Genomic DNA, 23,540 nt, shown 5'->3' on the forward strand with positions numbered 1-23,540 from the left:
TGCAATGGACAATGTAGTGCACCCATAAGGGAAGTTGAGTTTACAACTCTACGGCAAAGTACCAAATGACACTTGTTTTGGCAAAGGCTCTTGACTTGAACATATTTGACACCATCGCTCCATTTTTCTATCACTTTGAGCTATTAGGATCACCCAATATTACTTGGTGTCGATTAGGAGGTCTCATTCCGAAAAAACATATGACTTTGGAGCTTTGGATCTGTTAGTTTTGTTGTTTTGATTTTGTTTTGAACCTTGTTTGTATTAGGTCATTATAGTTGCATACATTGGGAAAACCCTTATTAGGTCATTCTACTTGCATACTTGAATTTATTTCCTTGGTGACTTCCATGATTTTGAAGCCCGCAAGAAGGCTTTAATCTTGTTGCATTGAATCAAGAAATAGCTTAGCTTAGTGAGAAAGCTGAACTTGTATAGACATTATCTCTTGGCTACAAAGTTTGTTTTCTTTTTCGACCATGTACAAAAGGTGGTTATCAATAATACACTTTTCTAGCTTGCATTTGGGCTTGACATAGCCATGCTAATAAAACACTTAGTTGGGGACAAAGAATGCACAAAAGATTATCAAAAGATTAGGTTAAAAATAGATAATTTAACATAAAAAAGACAAAGAATACACAAAAGATTATTGAATTTATTAGTGATTTGTTCGTAAAATTTGTACATTGTTATCTTACCAAAAAAAAATATGAGCAAGCTAGTGCTCTTATAAAAATTACGAGCATAGCTCTTACTAAAAATAGGAGCATGTATAAACAAAAGGCCTATGTAAGAGCTACTCGTTATGATCATTATGCCTAGTGCCTCCTCCCACTTCCACATCATTGCATGGTTCCTCTCGAGGTCCATGCATGAATAAATGGTTAAAAAACTAAGATGCAAACAATGGCTTGATGACCAACTTAAGGACAAATGCATGAAGGCAGGAGACATGGTACTTATGTACAGTGTCAAGAACACAAAATGGAAACTCAAGTAAAGAGGCCAAGGTCCTGTCATGTCATAGAAATTTCTCCTCAAGTTGTAGTGAAGACCCTCGATGGGGCTATAATAGAAGGATATTTCAATGGTAGTAAGTTGAAACACTACTATGGACCTCTCACCCAGTCTCACCCAGGACATGTATCAAATCCACAAGAAAACAAAGGAAAAACAAGAGCAATGAAAAGGAGAGGCCATTTTTCAAGGCAATAAAAAGATTCAAAGAGACTTATGGGGAACCAGTGTGAAAATCCTTGCACAGAAAGCCGATCTTTATGATGTGGTGGATGAAACAAAAATGTCAGTGGAACATGCTCGCCTTGAGCTAGAGTTCCCTCAAAAAGACCACCTAGTTACATGGCCAAGCTTGATTGATTATAGGGCCACTCACAATATAATGTCTTAGGAGACGTGGACCTCATCACCCACCCCTCACACTATCTATAGCTACCATTACTGTGGTAAATAATTCCCCAATGATCGTCGAGCATTTTGAAGCATTTAACATTGAAACTAAGCATGCGATTTGCAAGTTTTATGTAACCTCCATAGATACAATGTAGTGCATCATCCTCGAAAAGGGAGGGATCGTTTAGTAGTCTCAGTTTCTACTAAAAACACTCAAGCTTTTCCCATGGAATGATTACCATACCCTTGCCTCTTGTAAGTTTTATGTGACTCTCTCAAGTACAATGAAAGAATACATCATCCTAGGATGTAGGTTATCATAATTACATAGTCGATTAGCAAACGAAGAACCATAACACTCGAGCTTTACCACATAATGGTTATCATACCCTTGGTGAAGAAGGAAACCCCAAATACTTCAGCATCCCATGCCTCGTATATGTGAGTTTGATTAATTTCTTTAAGAAGTACATAAGGTCCCATGACAGTGGTATCAGAGCTGTGGTGGGTACTTGGATTTGAAGAATCGGGAGAAGCTCGTAAAAATCCATAGGATAAAGAACACAAAAGCTCAAGAACTCTTGGACAAAGCTTGGAAGGTTTATGGGAAATTTCTGAGCCATTGGAGAAAGATTTGGATCAAGGGATGAGGTTTTAAGCCACCGTTTTGCAATCCTACTACTGTTCCGATTGGGCTATTTATCCATGATAGTGGGTTGCCACCAACGATTTAATATCTATTTTTAGCATGCACAGAGGATCTAAGGAGTGGTCTTATTTATATTACTTAGGGTGCTATCGCTAGTGCTAGTATCATGACGTGGCATACCTGGAAGATTAGATGTGACCAGAGAGGCCTTCAAGGGTATTCAGGTTTACGACACCCAATGTATTTGCAATATATGGAGTGACATCATTCACACTCTTTTGGCCACCTGGGCCCATGTACATCAGATCTTCTAGAGCTATGTATACAAAATTATGAGAGAGTGGAATCATGGTATTTTCTTCTCCTCCACTCCTACGGGGATTTTATGGCAACATAGTGTCCCTAATTGGTGGAACCATGGTATTTTCTTTTCCTCCACTCATACAAGGCTTGTATGGCAGCATAGTGCCCTTGATTGGTTGAGATCTCCTTATGTTTTCCTTATGTTTTGGCTTGAGATTTTATTTTACTTAATAGGAGAAAGAGAGGCATAAAAGTCATGTTGTACTCTCTTGGATATTCTTTTTGCATAAGTCATACACGTGATCTAACAAGTGATTTAAACCAAAGAGTTCTCCTCCCTTTACCCCTTTGAAAGTTTGTAGCCTCTTCAACGTGCAATTTTGCTAGAAACCCTTAATGAGTCAAATGATAATATAATGTTAGATTACTGTAACACCGCTCTACGGGCGTTACCACGAGAGGGGACGGCCTCTGGCTCACCACCCAGCCATAGAGGAAGCCGTCCACACTAGCCTGGCTGCCCATGACTCCGCATGGGCATCCTCTCCCATTGAACCCCGGATGGCCACGTCCTTGGCCATCCGGTCTGCCTCGGTCATAGGCGTTACAGCCTACGTGACATTACCCCCCCTTAAGAAGAGTTTTTGTCCTCCAAAACAAACTGGGGAAACCTCTTGGAAATTGCACTACGGCGTTCCCAGGTAGCTACCTCCTCATCTTCTGTCCATTTAACAAGTACCTCCTGGTACACTTTATGTCGGGTTTGTCTGACGATACTCTAGAATCTTTTCAAGTTCATGTGGTATCTTTGGTGGCTCTATCAAGTCCACCAAAATCTCTAGAGAAACTGCGTTCTCAAACCCGTGAACTGATTTCTTCAGTTTACTGACATGGAAGATAGGATGGACTTGAGAACTCTCCGGTAACTCAAGTTTATATGCTACGTCCCAAATCTTCTTAAGGATTTTAAAAGGACCACAATATCGCGGAGAAAGTTTATCACACTTTTCCGTTTTCATGGTTTCTGACTGCGCAGGAACCTTAAGGAATACAAAGTCACCTTCTGCAAAAGGTCACCTTTCTACGTCCTTTATCCGCATAAGTTTTAGCGCGATCCTGAGCGCTACGAATGCTCTCACGTGCGGCTCTGAGCATATCATTCATATCTTCAAGGAAATTGACATATTAAATCTTCTCCTTTTCTAGGCCTACAGCCATCGGAGATCTCGGCTGGAATCCATACATTAACATGAAATGGTGTAAATCCAGTCGTTCGCTGAGTGTTTGGTGCTGTTTATAGGCAAACTCCAACAAGGGCAAGTACTCTTCCCAATTAGATTGCTTCGTACTAACATAAGAACGCAACATATCCTCTAGAATTTTTTAAGTCTTTATTTGACCATCAGACTCCGGATGATCTGCCGTACTCATACTCAGAGTAGTATCCAACTTTTTGAAGACTTCCCTCCAAAAATGATTGTTGAACTTTCTATCTCTATCCGACACTATATCTGCGGGTAGGCCATATAGCTTGTAGAGATGTTCAATAAAGAGTTTTGCCAACTCTGGCGTTTTAACAGTTTTCTTCGTGGCGATAAACTTTGCCATTTTAGTTAACCTGTCCACTACCACCCACACCGAGTCATTCGAGTCATTCCCTCGACTCATCTTGGGTAAACCGGTAATGAAATCCATGGAAATGCTTTCCCATTTCCTTTGAGGAATCTCCAGCGGATGGAGTAGTCCTCCAACCTTAAGACGTTAGTGTTTATTGACCTGGCACTTACTGTATTTCAGCACATAAGTCTGGACAAACTAGGCCAATAAAACTATCTTTTTACTAGTGCATAGGTCTTCTGAATCCTGGGATGACCCGCACTTGGACTATCATGACTTTCTTTAAGAATTTAGGCCCGAAAGTCACCAATAGTTGGTACACATACTCTACCCTTGTAGAGTAAGTACCCGTTGTGTCAATGGAGTAATTAGCATATTTCTCCCCCTCGACGAAGTTTATCACTCCCCTTTGAAGCTGTGGTAGTCAAAGGTGATGAAGGGCCTACATCAGAGCTCTCCGACTCCAAACTATACCCAGAAGACACAGCTAGTCTCTCCGGACTAACTCTCGCTTCCTTTCCCGTTGCACCTTCGACCAGTCTCTTCGGATTAGCAATACGTGCCAACGAGGGAGGTGGTCGCGTCTGTAAAGAAGTGCATACGCGTACAGCGCGCCAGACCTCTGTAAAAGATGGATCGTGCTCACATAAACCACGTAGTGACTCCAAGAAATCATTCTTGAAGACTGTGAAACTAAGTTCATTAATCTGTGGCATGCGACTAAGTGCATCTGCCACCACATTATACTTACCTTTCTGGTAACGTATTTGAAGGTCAAACTCCTGTAGAATCTCCGCCCATCGAGCTTTTCTACCCTTCAATTCATTTTGACTTGAAAGCCATTTCAGACTTTCATGGTCCATCCGGACCTTAAAAGTAGCACCATATAAATAGTGTCTCCACTTTTTCAGTGCATGAACTATCGCTAGTAACTCTCGCTCTAAGCCAAGTAGTTACGCTGCGCATGATCTAACTTTTTACTTTCAAATGCAATTGGGCATCCCCTTTGCATAAGTACGGCCCCAATGGCCTCATTACTAGCGTCTGTTTCCAAGACAAACGGCTCATTTGGATCGACAATAGTCAAACAGGTGCAGCTGCTAACGGTCACCACTCTTCTGTTAGGCTTCCCCCCAACTAATGTTTTTAGTTTTTGACCGTAAACTGGTCAGTCAACAGGACTGCGATCTTTGCGTAGTCCTTCACATATTGTCGGCAGAACCCCGACATGCCAAGAAAAATCTGCAGTTCCTCGAGATTCTTCGCCGCTGGCCATTTAAGAATAGCCTCTACTTTTTCTGGCTCCATCCGCGTATAATATGGCCAAGGTAGTGAATTTCTGTTTCAAAAAATTCACATTTTCTCTTCTTTGCAAATAGTTTGTGCTCTCGTAACAACAACTCGAACACTAGACGCAAATGCTCTATGTGTTCTTTCTGTGTCTTACTGTATACAAGAATATCATCTAAGAAAACTACTACGAATTTTCCCAGATATGGATGTAAAATACTGTCCATCAGCGTCATAAACGTCGCTGGAGCATTAGTTAGCCCAAATGGCATAACCAAAAACTCAAAATGCCCAAAACGGGTCCTAAATGCTGTCTTCGCAACATCTTCTGCTTTAATTTTAACCTGATGATACCCTGATCTCAGGTCTACTTTTGTAAAGTATCTCGATCCATAGAGTTGATCAAACAACTCATCCATGCATGGCATTGGATACTTGTTCTTAATCGTTATCTGATTAAGAGCCCTATAGTCTATGCACATCCGCATAGATCCGTCTTTCTTCTTTACCAGAAGAAAAGGCGATGCCCCCATGGACTTGAACTAGGCCGAATGAAGCCTTTGTTCAAATATTCCGTCAATTGTTTTTCCACCTCCTGTGCCTCGAAGTGGCTTAATCTATAAGCAGGTTTGCTTATAGGTTTTGATCATGGCATAACTTCGATGCCATGGTCTACTTCTCTAGATGGTGGTACTGTAACACCACTACGGGCGTTACCACGAGAGGGGACGACCTCTGGCTTACCACCCAGCCATAGAGGAAGAATGAGGATTGCCCCTCATCCCCCAGGCTATATAGTGTGTGGCGTGCCGTCCACACTAGCCTGGCCGCCCATGACTCCACATGGGCATCCTCTCCCACTGTTTGGATGGCCACGTCCTTGGCCATCCGGTCTGCCGCCGTCGGCGTTACAGCCTACGTGACATATAAGCTTTAAGAAATCGAGCTTTAGGGAAGAAGCACTTGACCTATTGTTTATTTTGGTGGGCCTCAAATGGGAGGTAAAGGAGGACATCCAATGGGAGGTGGGGTTTACAAGGATTACCATGGTGTAGACCATGAGTGGCCCATTGGTAGCCTTTAAATGAGAGGTAAAGGAGGAGGTCTAATGGGAGGTGGGGGTTACAAGGATTACCATAGTGTAGACCATGAGTGGCCCATTGGTAGCCTCTAAAGAAAATAGTGTAGTTGTTTATCACCCATTGAACTTGTGATACAACCATGTAATGTCCATAAAAAAACATGAAACCCCTTTTTTTTGTTTTAGAAGTTTATAGGATTGTAGGTGATTAGGTTGGGCATGCTAACTTCTTAATTCATGGCTTTGCTACTTAGTATTAGAGGTGACCATAACATGTTCACTATAAGGAGGTGTTTAATTTTCAAGTAATAAACCTACATATGTTTATAGTTTAGGGTAACAAGGCCATTACTGATGCCTTTATGTAAAAGAGGAAACACTCCTAATGAAACCCTAAGGGAGCTAGCAATTTTTCTTTTTTGGTATGTCTTTTGAGCTATCTCCTCTTGAAAAAATATCTGATGCATTTGCCTTTACTAGAATGAGGACAAAAAGGCAATGTTTTTTTTTTGGGAGGACCTACACTATTTTAAGCCCCTTCATCTCTCCTATTCTCTCAAGCTCTTTCCCCAAATTTTGTATATAGAGTCTACGTACTTGGGCCAATTTTTCTAAATATTGCCCAAAAATATCACTACGAGAGGGGGGTTGGCATTAATGCATCTTCACGTTAGTATGAGAACAAAAACCCCATCAATTGGGAGTTGCCACCCACAGCACTTTTCTTACACTAAAAATTGTGTAGGTGCTTTTTTTTTTTGGCATAAGGGAGGGGGAGGGGAGGAAGAGGGAAGGGAGGGGGTGGGGGGTGGCTCACTTGTGATAGGTTTTTGATGGGTGTCCCTTTATTGGTTCACTTATAAGCATTCCATAAACTATTCTTATGAAATCGTACATGAATTCTTTTCATGATGGGTTGAAGAGAAAAGGACAAATTTGAAAAAGGATTTTCAACCTAGAATTTCGAAGAGGTATTTTTATGTGTTCTTATGGAGCCTTACATGAATTCTTTTCACGGGTTGAAGAGAGGAAATTTTCTTCATTCTGTCAAACCAACTACAACTAGAACTTGAAAATTTTGAAGATGTATTTTTCCTTCCGCATCATTTTGAGAAGACTTTCAAAATTTGAATATCGGGAGGTTAAAGGTAACCTTTCTTTTATTCCCTAAGTTGCTAACCCATACTACTTTCCTAATGTGTTGTCATGGGCTTGATAGGTAGTATATTAGAGGGTTGTCATGGGTTTGATACAACACCCTAAACTAGGTAGTAATATAATAGAGTATAATTACAATTAACTGGTAAAAAATTGGATGTAAAGTTAGTGGAGCCTTCTAGATGCTGACCATGCAACATCCCTTAGAAAGAGTACAAGCAATGGATGCTGTGTGACCATGCAACATCCATTAATAAGCACTGCATGTTTGTGAGATGCTTTGACGGTGCTAGAAAGAGTACAAGCAATGGATGCTACCCCTTTTACACCTAGATGCTATGACCATGCAACATCCCTTACAAAGAGTACAAGCAATGGATGCTACCCCTTTTACACCTAGATGCTATGACCATGCAACATCCCTTACAAAGAATACAAGCAATGGATACTTTACAGCTGTAGGGAAGAAAGAAAAAAATAACCAAAAAGAGTAAAAAAAGGAGAAGCATTGAGACGCCGCAGGTTCGGAAAGAGGCCCTAGGGCTCGGCATTGAGTCACGTGGTTCGGTTTAGGGCATCTAAGACAAGGCTCGGTCTAAGGTACAGGCTTGAAAAGTAAAAGCAGAGGCTTGGAAAGAGGTTCGGAGCTCGGCGATGAGTCACGCGGATCGTTATAGTCCCGGGATATCAAGGCTCGGATTGAGACAGGCTTGGAAAGCAAGGCTCGAGGGATGGAGAGGCTCGGTATTTTGGTCTGGGAGGTCATCCACTGCATTTGCTGTTTTATGCTCTGCTCCCATCTCTCCGGGTGTGTGTGTCTGGCCTGGCTATGGCGACTCAAGCATTCTGCGAAGCTCTTTGATTAGCAAACACGCACGCACTCTCGCTCGCTCGCTCTCTCTCTCTCTCTCTCTCTCTCTCTCTCTCTCTCCGCCCCTTTGCCCCGCTCTGTTCACCATTCACTCGCTCTGCAGAGCTTTTCTTTGCCAGAAACCCTCCTCCGCCCAAATCGCCGTATCCATCTTCTTTCTCTTTCTCGCAGCCGTTCCCAAGCCCACAGTCTAGGAGCTTTCCATCGTTTCTTGCCCTGATCGGACACAAGTAAGGAAGGGATTTCAAGGAAAAACGAAAGCCCGTTTTGGATTCTGTTGTACTCTCTCTTGTGGCGATCATCGTCAGGTGGAGCTCTCACAGAGAAAACTTTCCCTGGTATGCTATATTTCTCCGTTTCCATTTTGTTTCTCAACAACACACGCCCCCCCCCCCCCCCCCCCCGCACACAGACACCCCTTTTTTCTGTGTAGTCAGTTTAACTCTTTTGTGGTGAAACCCTATTGTTTTATGCTTCTAAATCTTTTGTAGGGCAGTTTCCCCTGCCCATTTCCTATGTATGCTCATCATTTGGTCGTCCGTACAAATGTAATCACATCATCCCCTGCTCAATGGTAACCATACGTAGTGTTTTGTAGTATCATTTTCCGGCAAGTATGAGGTACGGCACCAACAAATAAGGACTTCATCATCATCCCTTCTCAAGTGTCCGTACCCCTCAAGTGATTGTAGTTTCATACCTGGCTATGGCTTAATGATTTGCACTGACACACATGTGAGCGTGCCCACACTCTCTCAGCATGCTTGACCACAGCTTATTTTATCTCCATGGATTGGACAACCATCCCTGCATGTGGTTTGGAGCATCCTCTGCTTCACCTGGACACACAAACAGAAAGCAATTTCACATGCACATACGCACACAGATGCACATGCACACACAAGGCTTCTCTCAACATGTTCAAATATGACCCACTTAACATCCATGAATTTGATGACCTTAGCTGCAAGATGGATCACCATGTGCAAATCTGAAGTCATTTTCATCCATCAAGGTGGCAAAGTTGGGACATCATCAGAGAGGACTGCACAAGCATTCTTTTGCATATTATGGCATCTCCCAAACTGGAAGTTGTAGCATAAGTTGAACCTAAGTTGAGCTGTGTTTGTCCACTCAATTTGAACTCTACAATAACTTTTTACGCTTGTTTGTCTCCTCTACATTGTTCTACCTCGAGCAGGGCTCGTCTGATGAATAGTAAACTGGCTTGAAGCAATGCATAGCTTAGCTGCATGTGTTGTTTTTGTTTTTTTAATCTCTGGAGTGGTTGTCATGGGAAACCTGTGATCACTTGCTTACCAATACGTAAATGCCTTGCAGGTGGAGTCTTAAGTTGGCGATATTGATGCCCTTACGCCGCTTTGGTAGCAGGATTTCACCTCCGGGCCACACTGTCAGCTGAGTGGAGCATGATAATCTATAGATTGTGAGAAGTTAGTACGTTTTGTTTTGCGACTTATTTTGGCTGGTAAAAATGGCCCAGACAAACTGGGAAGCTGACAAGATGTGAGTGAGATTTGTACACAACTTCTCTGTCTATTATGTTCTAGTAGACTGTAGTCAATATGCATGTCTTGTCATCCTGATGACTGTTGTGTTCTCTGAATTCAGGTTAGATGTGTACATCTATGACTATCTTGTGAAGAGGAATCTTCAAGCATCTGCAAAGGCATTCCAAGCTGAAGGAAAGGTCTCCTCTGATCCTGTCGGTAAGATTCCTATAGCTTTTGTCTAATTAATTGTATTGCTCGTAGTAGGTGAACTGATGTCCCAATCTTTCCCTATATGTTCAGCCATAGATGCACCGGGTGGATTTCTGTTTGAATGGTGGTCTGTATTTTGGGACATTTTTATTGCACGCACCAATGAGAAACACTCAGATGTAGCTGCTTCTTACATTGAGGTGAGCTTTGATCTTGACATTGTATAGTTGCTGAGCAGTGATTATTTTCTATGCACCTCGTTTTATGAGTATCTTAGTGCTGTAGTGAAATTTGAAAACAGACTCAGCAGTTGAAAGCCCGGGAACAACAGCATCATCACCAGCAGCAGCAGCAGCAGCAGCAGCAGCAGCAACAGCAGCAGCAGCAGCAGCAGCAACATCACCATCAACAGCAGCAGCAGCAGCAGCAGCAGCAGCTTCAGCTGCAGCTCATGCGACACCAACAGCAGCAACCGCCTCGAAGGGACGGCAACCATCTTGCTATCAATGGAGGGGCTAATGGTCTGGGGCCTGATACCATGATGAGGCAAAGCTCAGCAAACGCGATGGCAACCAAAATTTATGAAGAATGCTTGAAGCATCCACAGAAGAGGGATGCCATGGAAGAACCAACTATGAAGGTGTTAATTGTGATTAAGGCTTTTGAGCAGATCAAAATGTTTGGTCTTATGAGTGCCTTCATCCGCCCTTTTGAAAAGTGTGGAGTAGCTGACTTTATCAGTGTGCATGGCTGCAGAGATACGTTGATAATCCCAATCAATTGTTAGATGCGAGTCAAGCGCCTTTGCTGAAGACACCGGCTGCACCTGGTCAGCCTGCTGGGTAAGATATGAACATATACTCACTGTTCAGCATCAGTGTCCAGCTTAATCCAAAGATTTTTGTTGTACAATCAGTCATGAGGCATTTACTGATGTCATGCACACTTCCTGATGTTATTGTATGTATGTATTTGTGTGCGTGTGCACACATGTGTGCATGTATGCCCGTGACGCGCTCGCGCGCACACAGACAACATTTCTTGGTTGGTGTGTTTTAAGAAAATTTGGATGTTAAAGGTTCATCCCAACGCCTCATACCTTCACGTACATACAGGCAAATGTTGCACACTGGAGCCGGCAATATGAATACAACTCTTCAGCAAGCACAAGTTCGAAATCAGCCGCTGCCTGGTGTAAGCCAAGTAAGTCTCTTCCGTGCTCCAAAGACAGCAAGTCTTTTTCAACCACAGTTTCTTCTGGGTACATTTGAATTGAGATTTTGTAGTGTGGGAATAATTCAAGCAATAAACGTGGTTTGCATCTAGGGACTGTTTACAGAATCTCGAATGTTTCAGGACAGCAAAAGTGATGTGAGTGGAGTGCTGAATCAAAGGTCACCTGCAACAGATCCATCACTTTTTGGTGTGCCAGGTGTTGGGCATTCTAAACCAAATCTTCTGAGTCCAGGTGTGTTAAAAGCCTTATAGGTTTACTAAGTACTTACTCCTCGCCGGGCAGGCAGCACCATCCACTATATTGTAATTTTATGGCCATGGATTTCTATGCATGTAATCTTTTCATTAGTGCATGTAATTGTTTTTGTGCTGTTGCATGTCAATTGCATGCTGTCTGTGATATGTTTTTATTTTGAGCGTGGCTTCTATTTTGTCCAGGTGTAAGTCAAGGAGCCAACACCTTACCTTCGAAAGGCTGGCCGTTGACAGTAAGTTCATGCACATCACCTTTGTTTGCGAGTCATGGTTAATCCCTGAAGATCCCTGAAGTGTATCTTAGCTGCATCAATGATGCAAGCCTCAAGGCCTAGAGATTTGCTTTCAATGCATGCATATCCTTGTGTCATGGTGATGTTTGCGCTACTTGTTCCTGGTATTTCAGGGGCTTGATCAACTACGTCCGAACATGCTACCCTCAAAGTCTTTCATCCAATCTCCACAGCAATACCATCAGATTCAGATGCTGAACCCCCAGCAACAGCAACAGCTCTTGCTGCAAGCGCAGCAGGCTCAAGGAAATCTGGGCTCTGCTGGTTCAACACTTCTTGGAGACTTGGATTCCAGAAGGTTCAAAATGCTTCTAAGCAGAAATGCCATGGGTGGCAAAGATGGTCAGCCTGGCAGTATCGGAGATGTCATGCAAGGCGTGGGCCCCCCCATGCAAGCCGTCTCCCAAGTACAACGGAATAATGAAGAGTTGCTTATGAAAGTGCGTGACATTGTTTGTTCAAACATTGGTTGCTGTTCTGTTCAGACTATCGGTAGAGAGCTGCAGAAAGTAAAATTTGCTGTTACTATGGCCATCTCAGGTAAAGTTTGCTCAGCTTCAGCAGCAGCAGCAGCAGCAGCAGCAGCAGCAGCAGCAGCAGCAACAGCAACAGCAACAGCAGCAGCAGCAGCAACAGCAGCAAGGTGGTAGTCAGATGCAGCAGCTACCACCCCAGCAGACGCAGACATCTCAGCAGCAACCTCCTGCCACGCCTCAGCAGCAACCGGATAGGCTCGTGGGAGCCGGTGGCTTGGTGGATGGAAGCCTCTCAAATGCTTACCGAAGCAGTGATCAGGTACAATGCGAACGTGGAAAGAAGGCAGGCTTCGGAATTTTGTAGTATAGGAGTTCAGTTTACTTTGGGCTTTGTAGAATGAATGATGCAGATGGTTCATGCTGCCTAACTGCTCTATGTTTTCTTCTCTAGACTGCTTCAAAAGTACAAAATGGCAGGAAAAGGAAGCAGCCAGCATCTTCTTCTGGCCCAGCAAACAGTACGGGAACAGGAAATACTGCTGCTCCCAATTCTGCCCCTTCAACCCCCTCAACCCACACGCAAGGTGATGTCATCTCCATTGCTGGTGCATTGCAACACAGTGGTAGTACATCGAAGTCATCGTTGGTATATGGCTCGGATGGTACCGGACCTTTAGCAACTTCTTCCAATCAATTGGTACATATCTTGACTTGTTTCAACCTTTAGAAATGCCTTCTTCCTAATCACTAAATGACTGGTTTGGTGGTAACTATACAGGCTGATATAGATCGGTTTGCTGAGGATGGGTCCTTGGATGACAACGTGGAATCCTTCTTGTCTCATGAGGAAGCAGACCAGAGAGAGCCGCTATTTAGCTGCAGTAAAAGGAGTCCTACTGGGCACAATATGGATGTTAGTAAAGGTCTTTCTCTTACTTTTGGAGCCCGAAGCTGTTGTGAATGTGGCTGCTGTCAGTTAAAGCTTTGATCCTCTTCTGGTTGGCAGGTTTTTCGTTCTCAGAGGTTCGGTGTCTTCGAGGAACCAACAACAAAGTAGTTTCTTGCCACTTCTCTTCTGATGGCAAGTTACTTGCTAGTGCTGGGCATGATAAGAAGGTCATCTTTTTCATCATAGTTGAAGCGTAGCATGGTGTCGTAGTCTGTCATGGTAGCGAGCCATGACTGGTACAGATACTCAAATAAAGGTGTGGTCTCATGTTCTTTGCAGGCAGTGTTATGGAACATGGATAATTTTAAATTGAAAAGCACACTCGACGAACACATCTCCCTGATAGCTGATGTGCGGTTTAGTCCCAATGCAACACGCCTTGCAACATCCTCATTTGACAGGACTGTTAAGGTCTGGGATGTTGATAATGTGAGTGTATGAAACTTGGTTAACCATCATCTTTTTGGTCTACATTTCTAGGCTGGTTACACACCACTGCCTGCACATCATTTTTTTTGTCAACATGTCTAGGCTGGTTACACACCTTTGCCTGCCCATCAGTGGGGGATCGCCGACTGCCGTTAGGGTGGATGGGCAATCTTGCCTGTCCAACTCCTTGCCAGTTGCCATGACATGGGCAGGGAATGTTGTGTGACCAACTTAATTCAGTACAGCCTTGAGAGGGCAAAAACAATGTGATATATTTTGGACCTTTTTGGGCAGCCAAGTTTTTCTTTGAGGAGTTTTTCGGGGCATGGAGGAGCGGTTATGTCACTAGATTTTCATCCCAACAATGAGGATCTTCTCTGCTCTTGCGATGCAGAAAATGAGATACGGTATTGGAGTGTCAACCAGGGTATTTGCACGCGGATCTTCGAGGTGAATTCATCAACCAATAGTACAATCAGAATTTGGGTCAGCTTCTCTCTGACTATGATTGAAACCATTTTTATTCAATGCGTCTGTGACAACAGGGAGGAATGAGCCAGGTCAGATTCCAACCAAGGGTTGGAAGGCTTTTGGCTGCTGCAGCAGAAAACAAAGTGGCTATATTTGATGTTGAGTCAGAAACTCGTGTGCATTTTCTGCAGGTATGTGGTCAACTTTCCTTCATTGTAGTAAATGCTGCCTATATACTGTCAATCTTTGAAGTAGGCCTGCAAACAGTCAATCTATTTGGAACAGTTGCATGGTTTGACATACTCACACAAGTAAATAAAAAATGCAACTTTAAAAATTTCAAGAAAAAATCAATGAGGGCAGTATCTTTGCCCAAGAAACATTCTAGATCCTTAAATATAAAAACAAAGGTTTTAATTCCTCTTGAGGACTTGAATTTGGATATAGTTCAATCACGATGTTCCAATTCTTACAATTTAATCGCATTCGTATGCACTGTATTTGTGTTTGCTGTTTCTTTGTTTGCAGAGACATACGAAGTTTGTCCACTCTGTGTGTTGGGATGCGACTGGGGACTATCTGGCTTCCGTAAGTGAAGATTCGGTGCGAGTGTGGGCACTTGGATCTGGGGCCGATGGTGAGTGTGTGCATGAGCTAAGCTGCAACGGCAACAAATTCCATTCTTGCGTGTTCCATCCGACCTACCCACAGCTCCTTGTCATCGGCTGCTATCAGGTATCGTTTTGGTTGTGTAGTGGGTCATTATTAAGGTGACTTTTTACTCTCAAATGAGCATTCAGGTACTAGAATTCGGCAAGAGTGCAAATTTTCATAAAGTTTCCTCACTGGGAGTTGTTTGGCAGTCTCTTGAGTTGTGGTCAATGCAAGAAAAGAAGAGCATGACAGTACCTGCCCACGAAGGTTTGATTGCAGCACTTGCCCAATCACCCATTACCGGCATGGTTGCTTCGGCTAGTCATGATAAGTGTGTCAAGTTGTGGAAGTAGTAATGTCTCTCAGTGTATCATAATCTGTGTTCCTTCGAATGTTGTAAGGGTTAATGCTAAAGAGGATGCATTGTAAAAAAAGAAAAGAAAAACTCTTTATTCATATGCCAAGCATGGGAGATTCCATCTTTCTATCATAGAAATGCCGAAACCTATGTAGAGACATGGGCAAGCGTTTAGTTGTGGAGTCTTTTGAAATATGGATTTGGCCTTATAAACACCAGCCTAGGGATGTCATGTTGGCCTCATAGTCACCAAGCTCAAAGATATTTGCACTACTATTATTTTGCGAAAGTCTTAAGATACAAATGAGGAACTTAAATTGTAACTCTCTCTCTCTCTCTCTCTCTCTCTCTCTCTCTTTCTTAAATGTTGTACGTAGGCCTGTTTTTTATATATATATGGGTGTGTGTGTGTGTGTGTGTGTCATTACTTGATTACATTATCAGCAACAAAACTTTAGGTGAGCTCAATATGTTGTACGTTGGCCTGTTTATATATATATATATACATTCTCATCAACAAAACTTTAGGTGAGCTCAACATGCACACGGGTGTACAATGTGGGCCTGTTTTTCTTTTGGCATACATTTTTTTTCCCATGTTTCTGACAGCAACTCATTTTAGTCTCAGAGCCCCTTTTGGGTCATTCATGGACTTGAAATGTAATCTCTGCATGTGCATTGGAGGCATACTACTTATTATTAGTTTACTCATGGGTTGAAGTCTCATTCTGAAGTGCATTCTCACTTTGGTATCAATTCACATGGATCATATGCTGTTCACTGGCCTGTTATGAGGTGATTCTCTTAGCACACTTGCTTAGCTTTGTGCTATTTGAAGGAGAATCATTCTTTTTGCTTGGAAAATATTTTGTCATGTTTCATGGTGTTTCTTGAAGTACACTTGTTCATGCATGTTTCCCCATGAGGGCGTGGGTGTTTGTGTGGGACATAGTACTCGTTTACTCATGGGTTCAAGTCCCATTCTGAAGTGTATGCACTCCAGTATTGTCACATGGATCATGTGCGGTCAACTGGCCTGGTACAAGGTTAAAAGATCCTCTCTCTCTCTCTCTCTCTCTCTCTCTCTCTCTTAGCACCCTTGCTTAGCTTGTGCCATGTGAAGGGAGAATCATTTTCTTTTTGCTTGGAAGATAATGTGTGTTTCTTGAAGTAAACTTGTTCATGCATGTTCCCCCATGTATAGAATAACCATTATCTTTAGGTGGTTCATGTAGACCAACAATTCAAACTTTCACAGAGCTGTGGACACTGCCCCATGGAATGACTTAATAGCTTAAGTTGTCTTCCCGTGTATAAAAAGGCCCCTGCCTGTCAATTCAAGCTCTTGACTAATATGAAGGAGCATGCCATCCCCCACAAACGAATCATGCATGTGGTGGATGTTAAGGTGGCCAGTTGTTTAAGTTCATCTGTTAGTGAATGGTAAATGGTGGATGTGTATAGTTTTCAAGTAGTCACGAGTTAAAAGTTACGGCAACGCAAACAGCTCACTCTCTCTCTCTCTCTCTCTTTTCCTCCATTGAGTCAAAAGGAAAGCTCTTTTGCCAAACCAGTCAATTGTTCGTTTGGGAACGTTGTAGCTTGAGGAGTTTGTTAAGAGGGTTTGGTCCCAAACTCTTTCCTCTTGTAAGGAAAAAACTAATTCTCATTTTCTTAGAAAACTTTGTATTGGCATTTTCAAAACCCTTTCAAACCCAAAAAAGTTATGGCATTGATGAACCAGCCAGTGTTCGTAAATCAGCATGTTGGTTTTTGTGATTTAGCATGTTGGCATTGGTGAACTTGCCAAACAAGCACTAAACTACAATATACTGTTACTTGTATGCATAATGTACTTTGATGGAAATCCTAGAATGTGTTCATTATTGAAAGTTTCAAGAGATGGTTTTTCTTGTGTGCTACTTAGGTCAGCATATCATCATTGCTATCTTCAATCAGCATAGCCATCTCACTTAATAGCTTCGTTATGTGTAAAATGAAACCCGAAACTTGTGAAAACATTCTACGATAACAATATTCATAAGAAGTCCATTGTTTATTATCCTTAAAATAATAATGGGCAAGCCAAATCAGGCAATAAAATCTTGCAAAAGATTTTGATTAAAGTGGTGCTATACGGATTGGGATTATCATTAGCTTTGTGGGCTAGTTATAGAAGTTATAATATTATAAGGAGCCATTTGGGCCTTGTTTGAGCATGATCGCATCCGGGAAAAACACCCACGCTACTCTTTTCTCACTCTATGGTTGGACAAGTAAAATTCAATTCTCTAAGGCTATGGTAGTGTGGATCTCTATTTATGTAAGGATGTAGTCGCAGATAAAGATGTAGATGTATACATTACATCTTTTTTTGTAGATAATACTTTAGTATGATTGATAAAACCATGCAAATGTTACATTGTATAATATTGCAATATCAAATCACTTGGTAGTTGTGAAATTTTGTGTGTGAGAGATTGCTCGAGACCAAATCACTTAAAACTTGTGAAATTGTGTGTGCGTGTGTGTGTGTGTGTGAGAGAGAGAGAGAGAGAGAGAGAGAGAGAGAGAGAGATTGCTCGAGGCTCAAATTAGCAATTTTTTTTTGAAATGTATATATTCTAAAACCCTTGAAATTAGAAGGCATATAAAAAATCCTTGAAATTAGGTGGCATATAAAAAATTGGTACTCACTTTAATGTGAGTCTTTATGTGCCTTGTGCTACTTCTCAAGAATCATAGGTGTCCTCTATCTCTGAGATGAATCCACAAGGAACTTATTGGTTCAAGTATCTAAAAATCTCAAGAAACACTCTTGTCGAAGTTATCATAGCTAAGTCATGATATAAACTATTGGAGTAGTTTGCATTAATGTACAATTGTAAGCTCATTCAACATGTGTAACTTATAGAGCAAATTGCTAGTCAAAAACTTGATGTTGAAGACTAGGGATTTTCAAAGTGAATTGCCATTTGGGAGGTGATCTCAAACCCATTAATAGCATGTATAACTATAGCACAAAGGTCTCTACATTGCTTCCATGTCCTTTTGTATAAAAGGTTTGATAGGTTTAAAAAAGAAGGTTGAGCATACGACTTACACAAATGTAACACCAAATAGAGATATCAAAGATAAAAATTGGAAAGCAATCCTTCGATTTCCTCTATTTAATGTTCACTTTTGCACTCTTCATTATGTGATGCGTGCCATAAGCTATTGAAATTGCATATAACTTATGCTACTGTCAAGCTCTAAGAGGAAACAACATGCGGTATACATCAGAGAACACACACATAAAGTAGTATCTTTCACATTACAAAACGCAAAAAACCAAATTGAACAATGATAGAGATAGAGAAGAATAATGTATTGATAATAGATGGTAAATCCCCACACTTGTGTGCTCTTGTGAAGGAAGCTTCAATGGATGATATAAAACTACTAAGACACAGGCTATATGCTAGTAAAAGCTAGGGAGTAAACTCATTGTGATGACTAATGAACTATGTGGAGAAGAGGTTTTCCGTGTATGTATATAGGCCAATATGCATGAGGTGGCCATAACATAACTGCGTAGCTTCGTGGTCATAATCTGTGGCACTGTCCATGGTGTAGACTTGTCTCATATATAGATGTACTAAAAATTACTACACAGTTCCACTTTCCATGGCCATCGGGGTTCACATCTTTGGCCGGTTTTGGCTTCGTAATGTCATGACAAGGTGTCGAAGAGTAAAGTCTCCCTACTCTATGTCTATCTCCTTACTCCATGTTTGGAGTGTCATGAGATAACAGTCTAGTGTACCATATAGTCTATTTGGTAGTGTGCCAAATCTAATTCAAGCCAGCTCTAAACCATCTAGTTGTGTGCTAAATCTAAACCATCTAATCTAATCATCTAGTGGTGGTGGGCGATACAATATGAGGGTGGAGCACTAATATCCAACACCCAAGAAGGTGAACTACCTTTATGATCCAATGCGGAGCTGATGAATATGCTACTCCATTTGGCCTATGCTAAGAGCCTTTGTGAAGATCTCTGACAACTCTCTACCATCTCGATCTCAACCTCCCTGAACATGATGAGCTCATACACAAATTGATAATAAAACTTAATGTGTTTTATCTCAACCTCGCTGAACATGATGAGCTTACACACAAAGTAATAATGAATCTCAACGTGTTTTGTGCGAGCATGAAACCCATGATTCCGAGCAATACACCTTTAGTTATCACATTATAGCATTGGCACCACATTCATATCCTATAGAATCCTCCTTAGCCACAATGCCTCATAAGATGCGAAGCATGCAGCTTTATACTCAGCCTCTATGAGAGTGCAATAGTGGGCATGTTTCTTATTGATCCAAGAAATGCATCCCAAACAAAGAGGAAAACAATACCTTGTTTATCGAGTGCTTGGTTTTAGAATCACTCACCCAATTTGAGTCATAAAAGCCACTGAGGGTCTTGCCCATAGCACATGTGATGCCACACACTTAAGTACCTTGGATTTATCACAACACCCACATACATGCATTCCAATTATTATCTCTATGGGCTTATTGGAGAACGTGCTTTAAACACCAATGATTTATTGGTGGATTACTAGGAGAATTATGTGTACAAGCGTTGTCGTGTCCATGGCTAGAACCAAGCAAACAAGAAGACCTATCCCCATCTTCCCACTTGCTCTCCTAAGAGGTGTAGAGTCCAAACCTCCCCAATGGGAAGGAGAGCTGAAATACCTATTTTCCTGAGTGGTAACATTGGCAAAAAAGTCTTCCTTCTTAGGGTAAGGCCCCTTGCCTGACTATAGAGCTTGCTACTATAGGTCCATCATCTTTAGTGTCCTATCTAGAACCAAGTGGGGAAGATGATGACAATGAGGAAGATGTTGAGGCAACTAGATTGGGATAAAGACAATGCCATAGATAAGGTAGATCACCCACGAAGCTGCTGAGTGTGCCTAACTGACACCTTGCACAGCCACATGGAGGAAGAAGTCATCATTGAGGCCCTTTAAATAAATCAAGAGATTAACCTATTTCACATAATGCTTGCACAAAGAATCCCTTAGAGACACAAACCGAGAAGGAAGGTTTATCATAACAAAAAGCATTTTGAAAGAGATCCAACTCTACCAAAAGTCGACCAAGCTCTTGATCGAAAGAGCCCCTTTCACACCATAGTCAAAGAGATCATGTGGTTATACCAACATGGGGTTTGGAATGAAAAGCATTTCGTTGGAAGTTATTTACTAAAGCCTACCTTGTAAATATTATTGAAGATACCAACTTGCATGCTATCCATGCCAAGTATGTATAACTATTATGATCGAGGACATGGAGCTAGCACATATGATTAGAGGGAATGTCTTGGATGCTATTTATTGAATCCTACCTTGTAAATATTTTTGAAGATACCAACTTGTGTGCTATCCATGCCAAGTATGTAACTATTATGACTAAGGACATGGAGCTAGCATATATGATTAGAGGGGTATGTATCTCTACCTCCAAAAAGAAAGTAGCGTTATCAATGATTTCCCTTCACACTCATCAAGGTTCGTCCTATATGTTGAAACTCTTTTTCCAAGCAATGAAGCCTCTACTTTCTAAACACCTCAATGTCAAAGTACACCAAGGACATGGAGCTAGCACATATCATTAGAGAGGTACACATGTCTACCTCCAAAAGAAAATAGCCTTATTAATGATTGTTCTTCACACTCATCAAGACTCATCCTCTATGTTGACAATGTTTCTAATCAATGAAGCCTCTACTTTCTAAACATCTCAACGTCAAACTACACCAAAATCTACCAAAGCTTCTACATCCCAAGGTTGTCAACCAAAAGCCTTACCATTATGTATGAAGGCCTCTATGTTGACTACATCTTCGATGTCAAAACTAGCTCGTCTTCATTAATCAACGACAAAAAAGCTTCTATAACCTCAAATTTACTACAAGGGAAATTCAGATGTCCAAGTAGGCCATGATTCCTCTCTCAAGAAAACCCCCCAAAAATAACCAAAGAAGAAAGCACTAGCCTTATGCTCCTCAAAGTCAACCAAGGTTAAGGGTACCACAATAATCCACTATATGAATGCCCAAGCCAAATTAAAAAAAAAGACATCTTCACCATTATTCCTGAAACTTCTACACTAAGAAAAACTACAATAATATTCTCCTAAAAATAAGAAATCCACAAGAGCCTTCTTGTAGAATGAATGACAAGGATAAACAAAAGATGGATTCGTTCTTGTGAATCCCAAAACTTCTTTAATAAGCCATCTACTTCATCTCTTATTGAAGTGGCACCACAAGAATGAGGATTAGCCATGGTTGTGAGCAGTCGCGTGTGTGTCACTGGCTAGCTCATGTTTGTACGGTCCTCCCCTCATGAGGATTAGCCATGGTTGTGAGTAGTCGCTCGGGTGTGTGTCACTGAAATCCCTTGTATAGTGGCTTATATTCATATAGGACGGTAGCCTATATTTATATAGGATGGTGTCCTAGGGGGTCAAATGGTTTAGATATATCTTAGATTAGATTTGGAACATTGCAAATAGGCTACATGCTCCCATAACGGTCCCACACATGAAGTAGGTAGACTTTACTCTTGGACACTCTATCTTCACATTGTGGGGCATGAAAAGATGAGCTCGAATGGCCATGGGAGGTGGGGTAACTACTTAGTGGTATTACACCGTGGGGACGGTGGCACCAACTATGACCCCATAAACCTATACGCCCTGTTGTTATGGCCCATTTATTCCCCCTTAAGAACTCTCATCCATTCACTTAGGGTAGAGAGGCAACAATTGTCATGGGGATACTTACCTTGCTTCTGAGAATGGCATCTCCATAGCCTGAAATATCCACTAGTGGTTGCTCTCCCAAGCCTCACCTCTCACCTCTTGCTATCTCCAAGAGGCTGCTACACCTCCTTGCAAAAGGATACACCTCACTCTCTACTCTCTCTCTCTCTCTCTCACACACACACACACACAAAGCATAAAGAGGTACATGTACTAAGAACAACAAGCTAATCCTCTCAACTCTCTCTCTTGCACACACATGAGAGCAAGGAGAAAGGATTACATAAGATCTCAATTACCATATACACCAGTGGCCCTTATTCACATTTGGGCACCCAAACCTTGAATAACGGTCTAGGTAGCATGGACGTGGCCAACTTTTTGCATAATGATTACAATGTTTATAGTGCCTTTTTTACTGCTAGGGAATTTTCCCCTACCTAATGCAATTTTCATCCTCGAAAACCTATTATGGCCTAAATGCCTTGTCACCCCCACCTTGTGCCAGTAGTTTTTTCTTCATAATCTCCTTAGGGGCATTTGAAATATGGATGTGAAGTCCAAAAAAGATGTACTTACCATGTCTACAACAAATGTATTGGCATGTATCCAAGAGGCACCAAAGACGATGATTTTAATACAAATGTCATGTGCATGTATCCAGGAGGAACCAAAGGATATGATAGTAATACAAATGTCATGTGCATGTATCCTAGGAGGCACCAAAGGAGATGATAGTAATACAAATGTCATGTGCATGTATCGAGGAGGCACCAAAGACAATGATAGTAATACATCATTGCCTCAAAGCATAAAATTTTTGGATTGTATTTCTCCATGATTTCTTTTCTTTAGTTGAGAAGTACCATGATTAGCTTCATGAATCTACATGCTTCTACAACTCCTAGATAGGGTATTCCTGTTGGAATTAGGGTTAGGGTTGCAACAATGCACACACACACAAGATAGAGAAGCTTGAGAGCACACAAACTCACTAGATTAGAATGAACAAATGTGTGCCAGATACAAAAGATAAGTACACACCCCAAAATGCATAGATAAGAGGGTATACATACGCATGGGGGAAAAAACCTCCTAGTGAGTGAAAAAGTACCCCGGTAGTCCTAAGTGTGTTCACACATATCACTACCATATAATGCTACAAATCTCCCTTGGAGTGATGATGTGAACATGTACAGGGTATGGCCGATCAATCCTGAAAAGGGAGTAAGCCCAAAGCTTTACGAAAAGCTTTGAACTTTTCATGAGGAAGAGCCTTCGTGAATAAATCTGCCATGTTGTCATGTGTAGGCACATAGACCAAGCTGATCTCTACTGTAGAGAGTCTTTCCTCCCCCTAACATAGTGGTAATGCATCTTAATGTGCTTAGTGCGAAACACTGGGTTCCTTGCACTATTAATGCGCTCTGGCTGCTGTAAGTGAAAATGGTAGTGCTAGACGATTGTCCAACACCCAAATTAGCCA

The 23,540-nt window shown here is 41.7% G+C and overlaps 1 protein-coding gene across 1 annotated transcript; it reads left to right on the top strand.

Annotated features, from left to right (window-relative positions):
• Positions 1–8,128: 8,128 nt before the first annotated feature.
• LOC147640020 (transcriptional corepressor LEUNIG-like) lies at positions 8,129–15,550 on the top strand. Its single transcript, XM_086776303.1, has 19 exons — positions 8,129–8,720; positions 9,724–9,909; positions 10,015–10,112; positions 10,197–10,306; positions 10,408–10,746; positions 10,863–10,948; positions 11,222–11,309; positions 11,463–11,574; positions 11,781–11,830; positions 12,004–12,330; positions 12,431–12,685; positions 12,818–13,063; positions 13,145–13,289; positions 13,373–13,482; positions 13,595–13,744; positions 14,039–14,194; positions 14,290–14,406; positions 14,744–14,950; positions 15,079–15,550. Exons 2-19 carry the CDS (start codon positions 9,878–9,880, stop codon positions 15,220–15,222), a joined length of 2,772 nt encoding a protein of 923 aa, XP_086632429.1. The 5' UTR covers positions 8,129–8,720; positions 9,724–9,877; the 3' UTR covers positions 15,223–15,550.
• The last annotated feature ends 7,990 nt before the right edge of the window (positions 15,551–23,540 follow it).

The sequence above is a fragment of the Cibotium barometz genome, chromosome 3, assembly GCF_041138505.1.
Source record: "Cibotium barometz isolate CiBa-2024 chromosome 3, ASM4113850v1, whole genome shotgun sequence".
NCBI classification, from domain to species: Eukaryota; Viridiplantae; Streptophyta; class Polypodiopsida; order Cyatheales; family Cibotiaceae; genus Cibotium; species Cibotium barometz.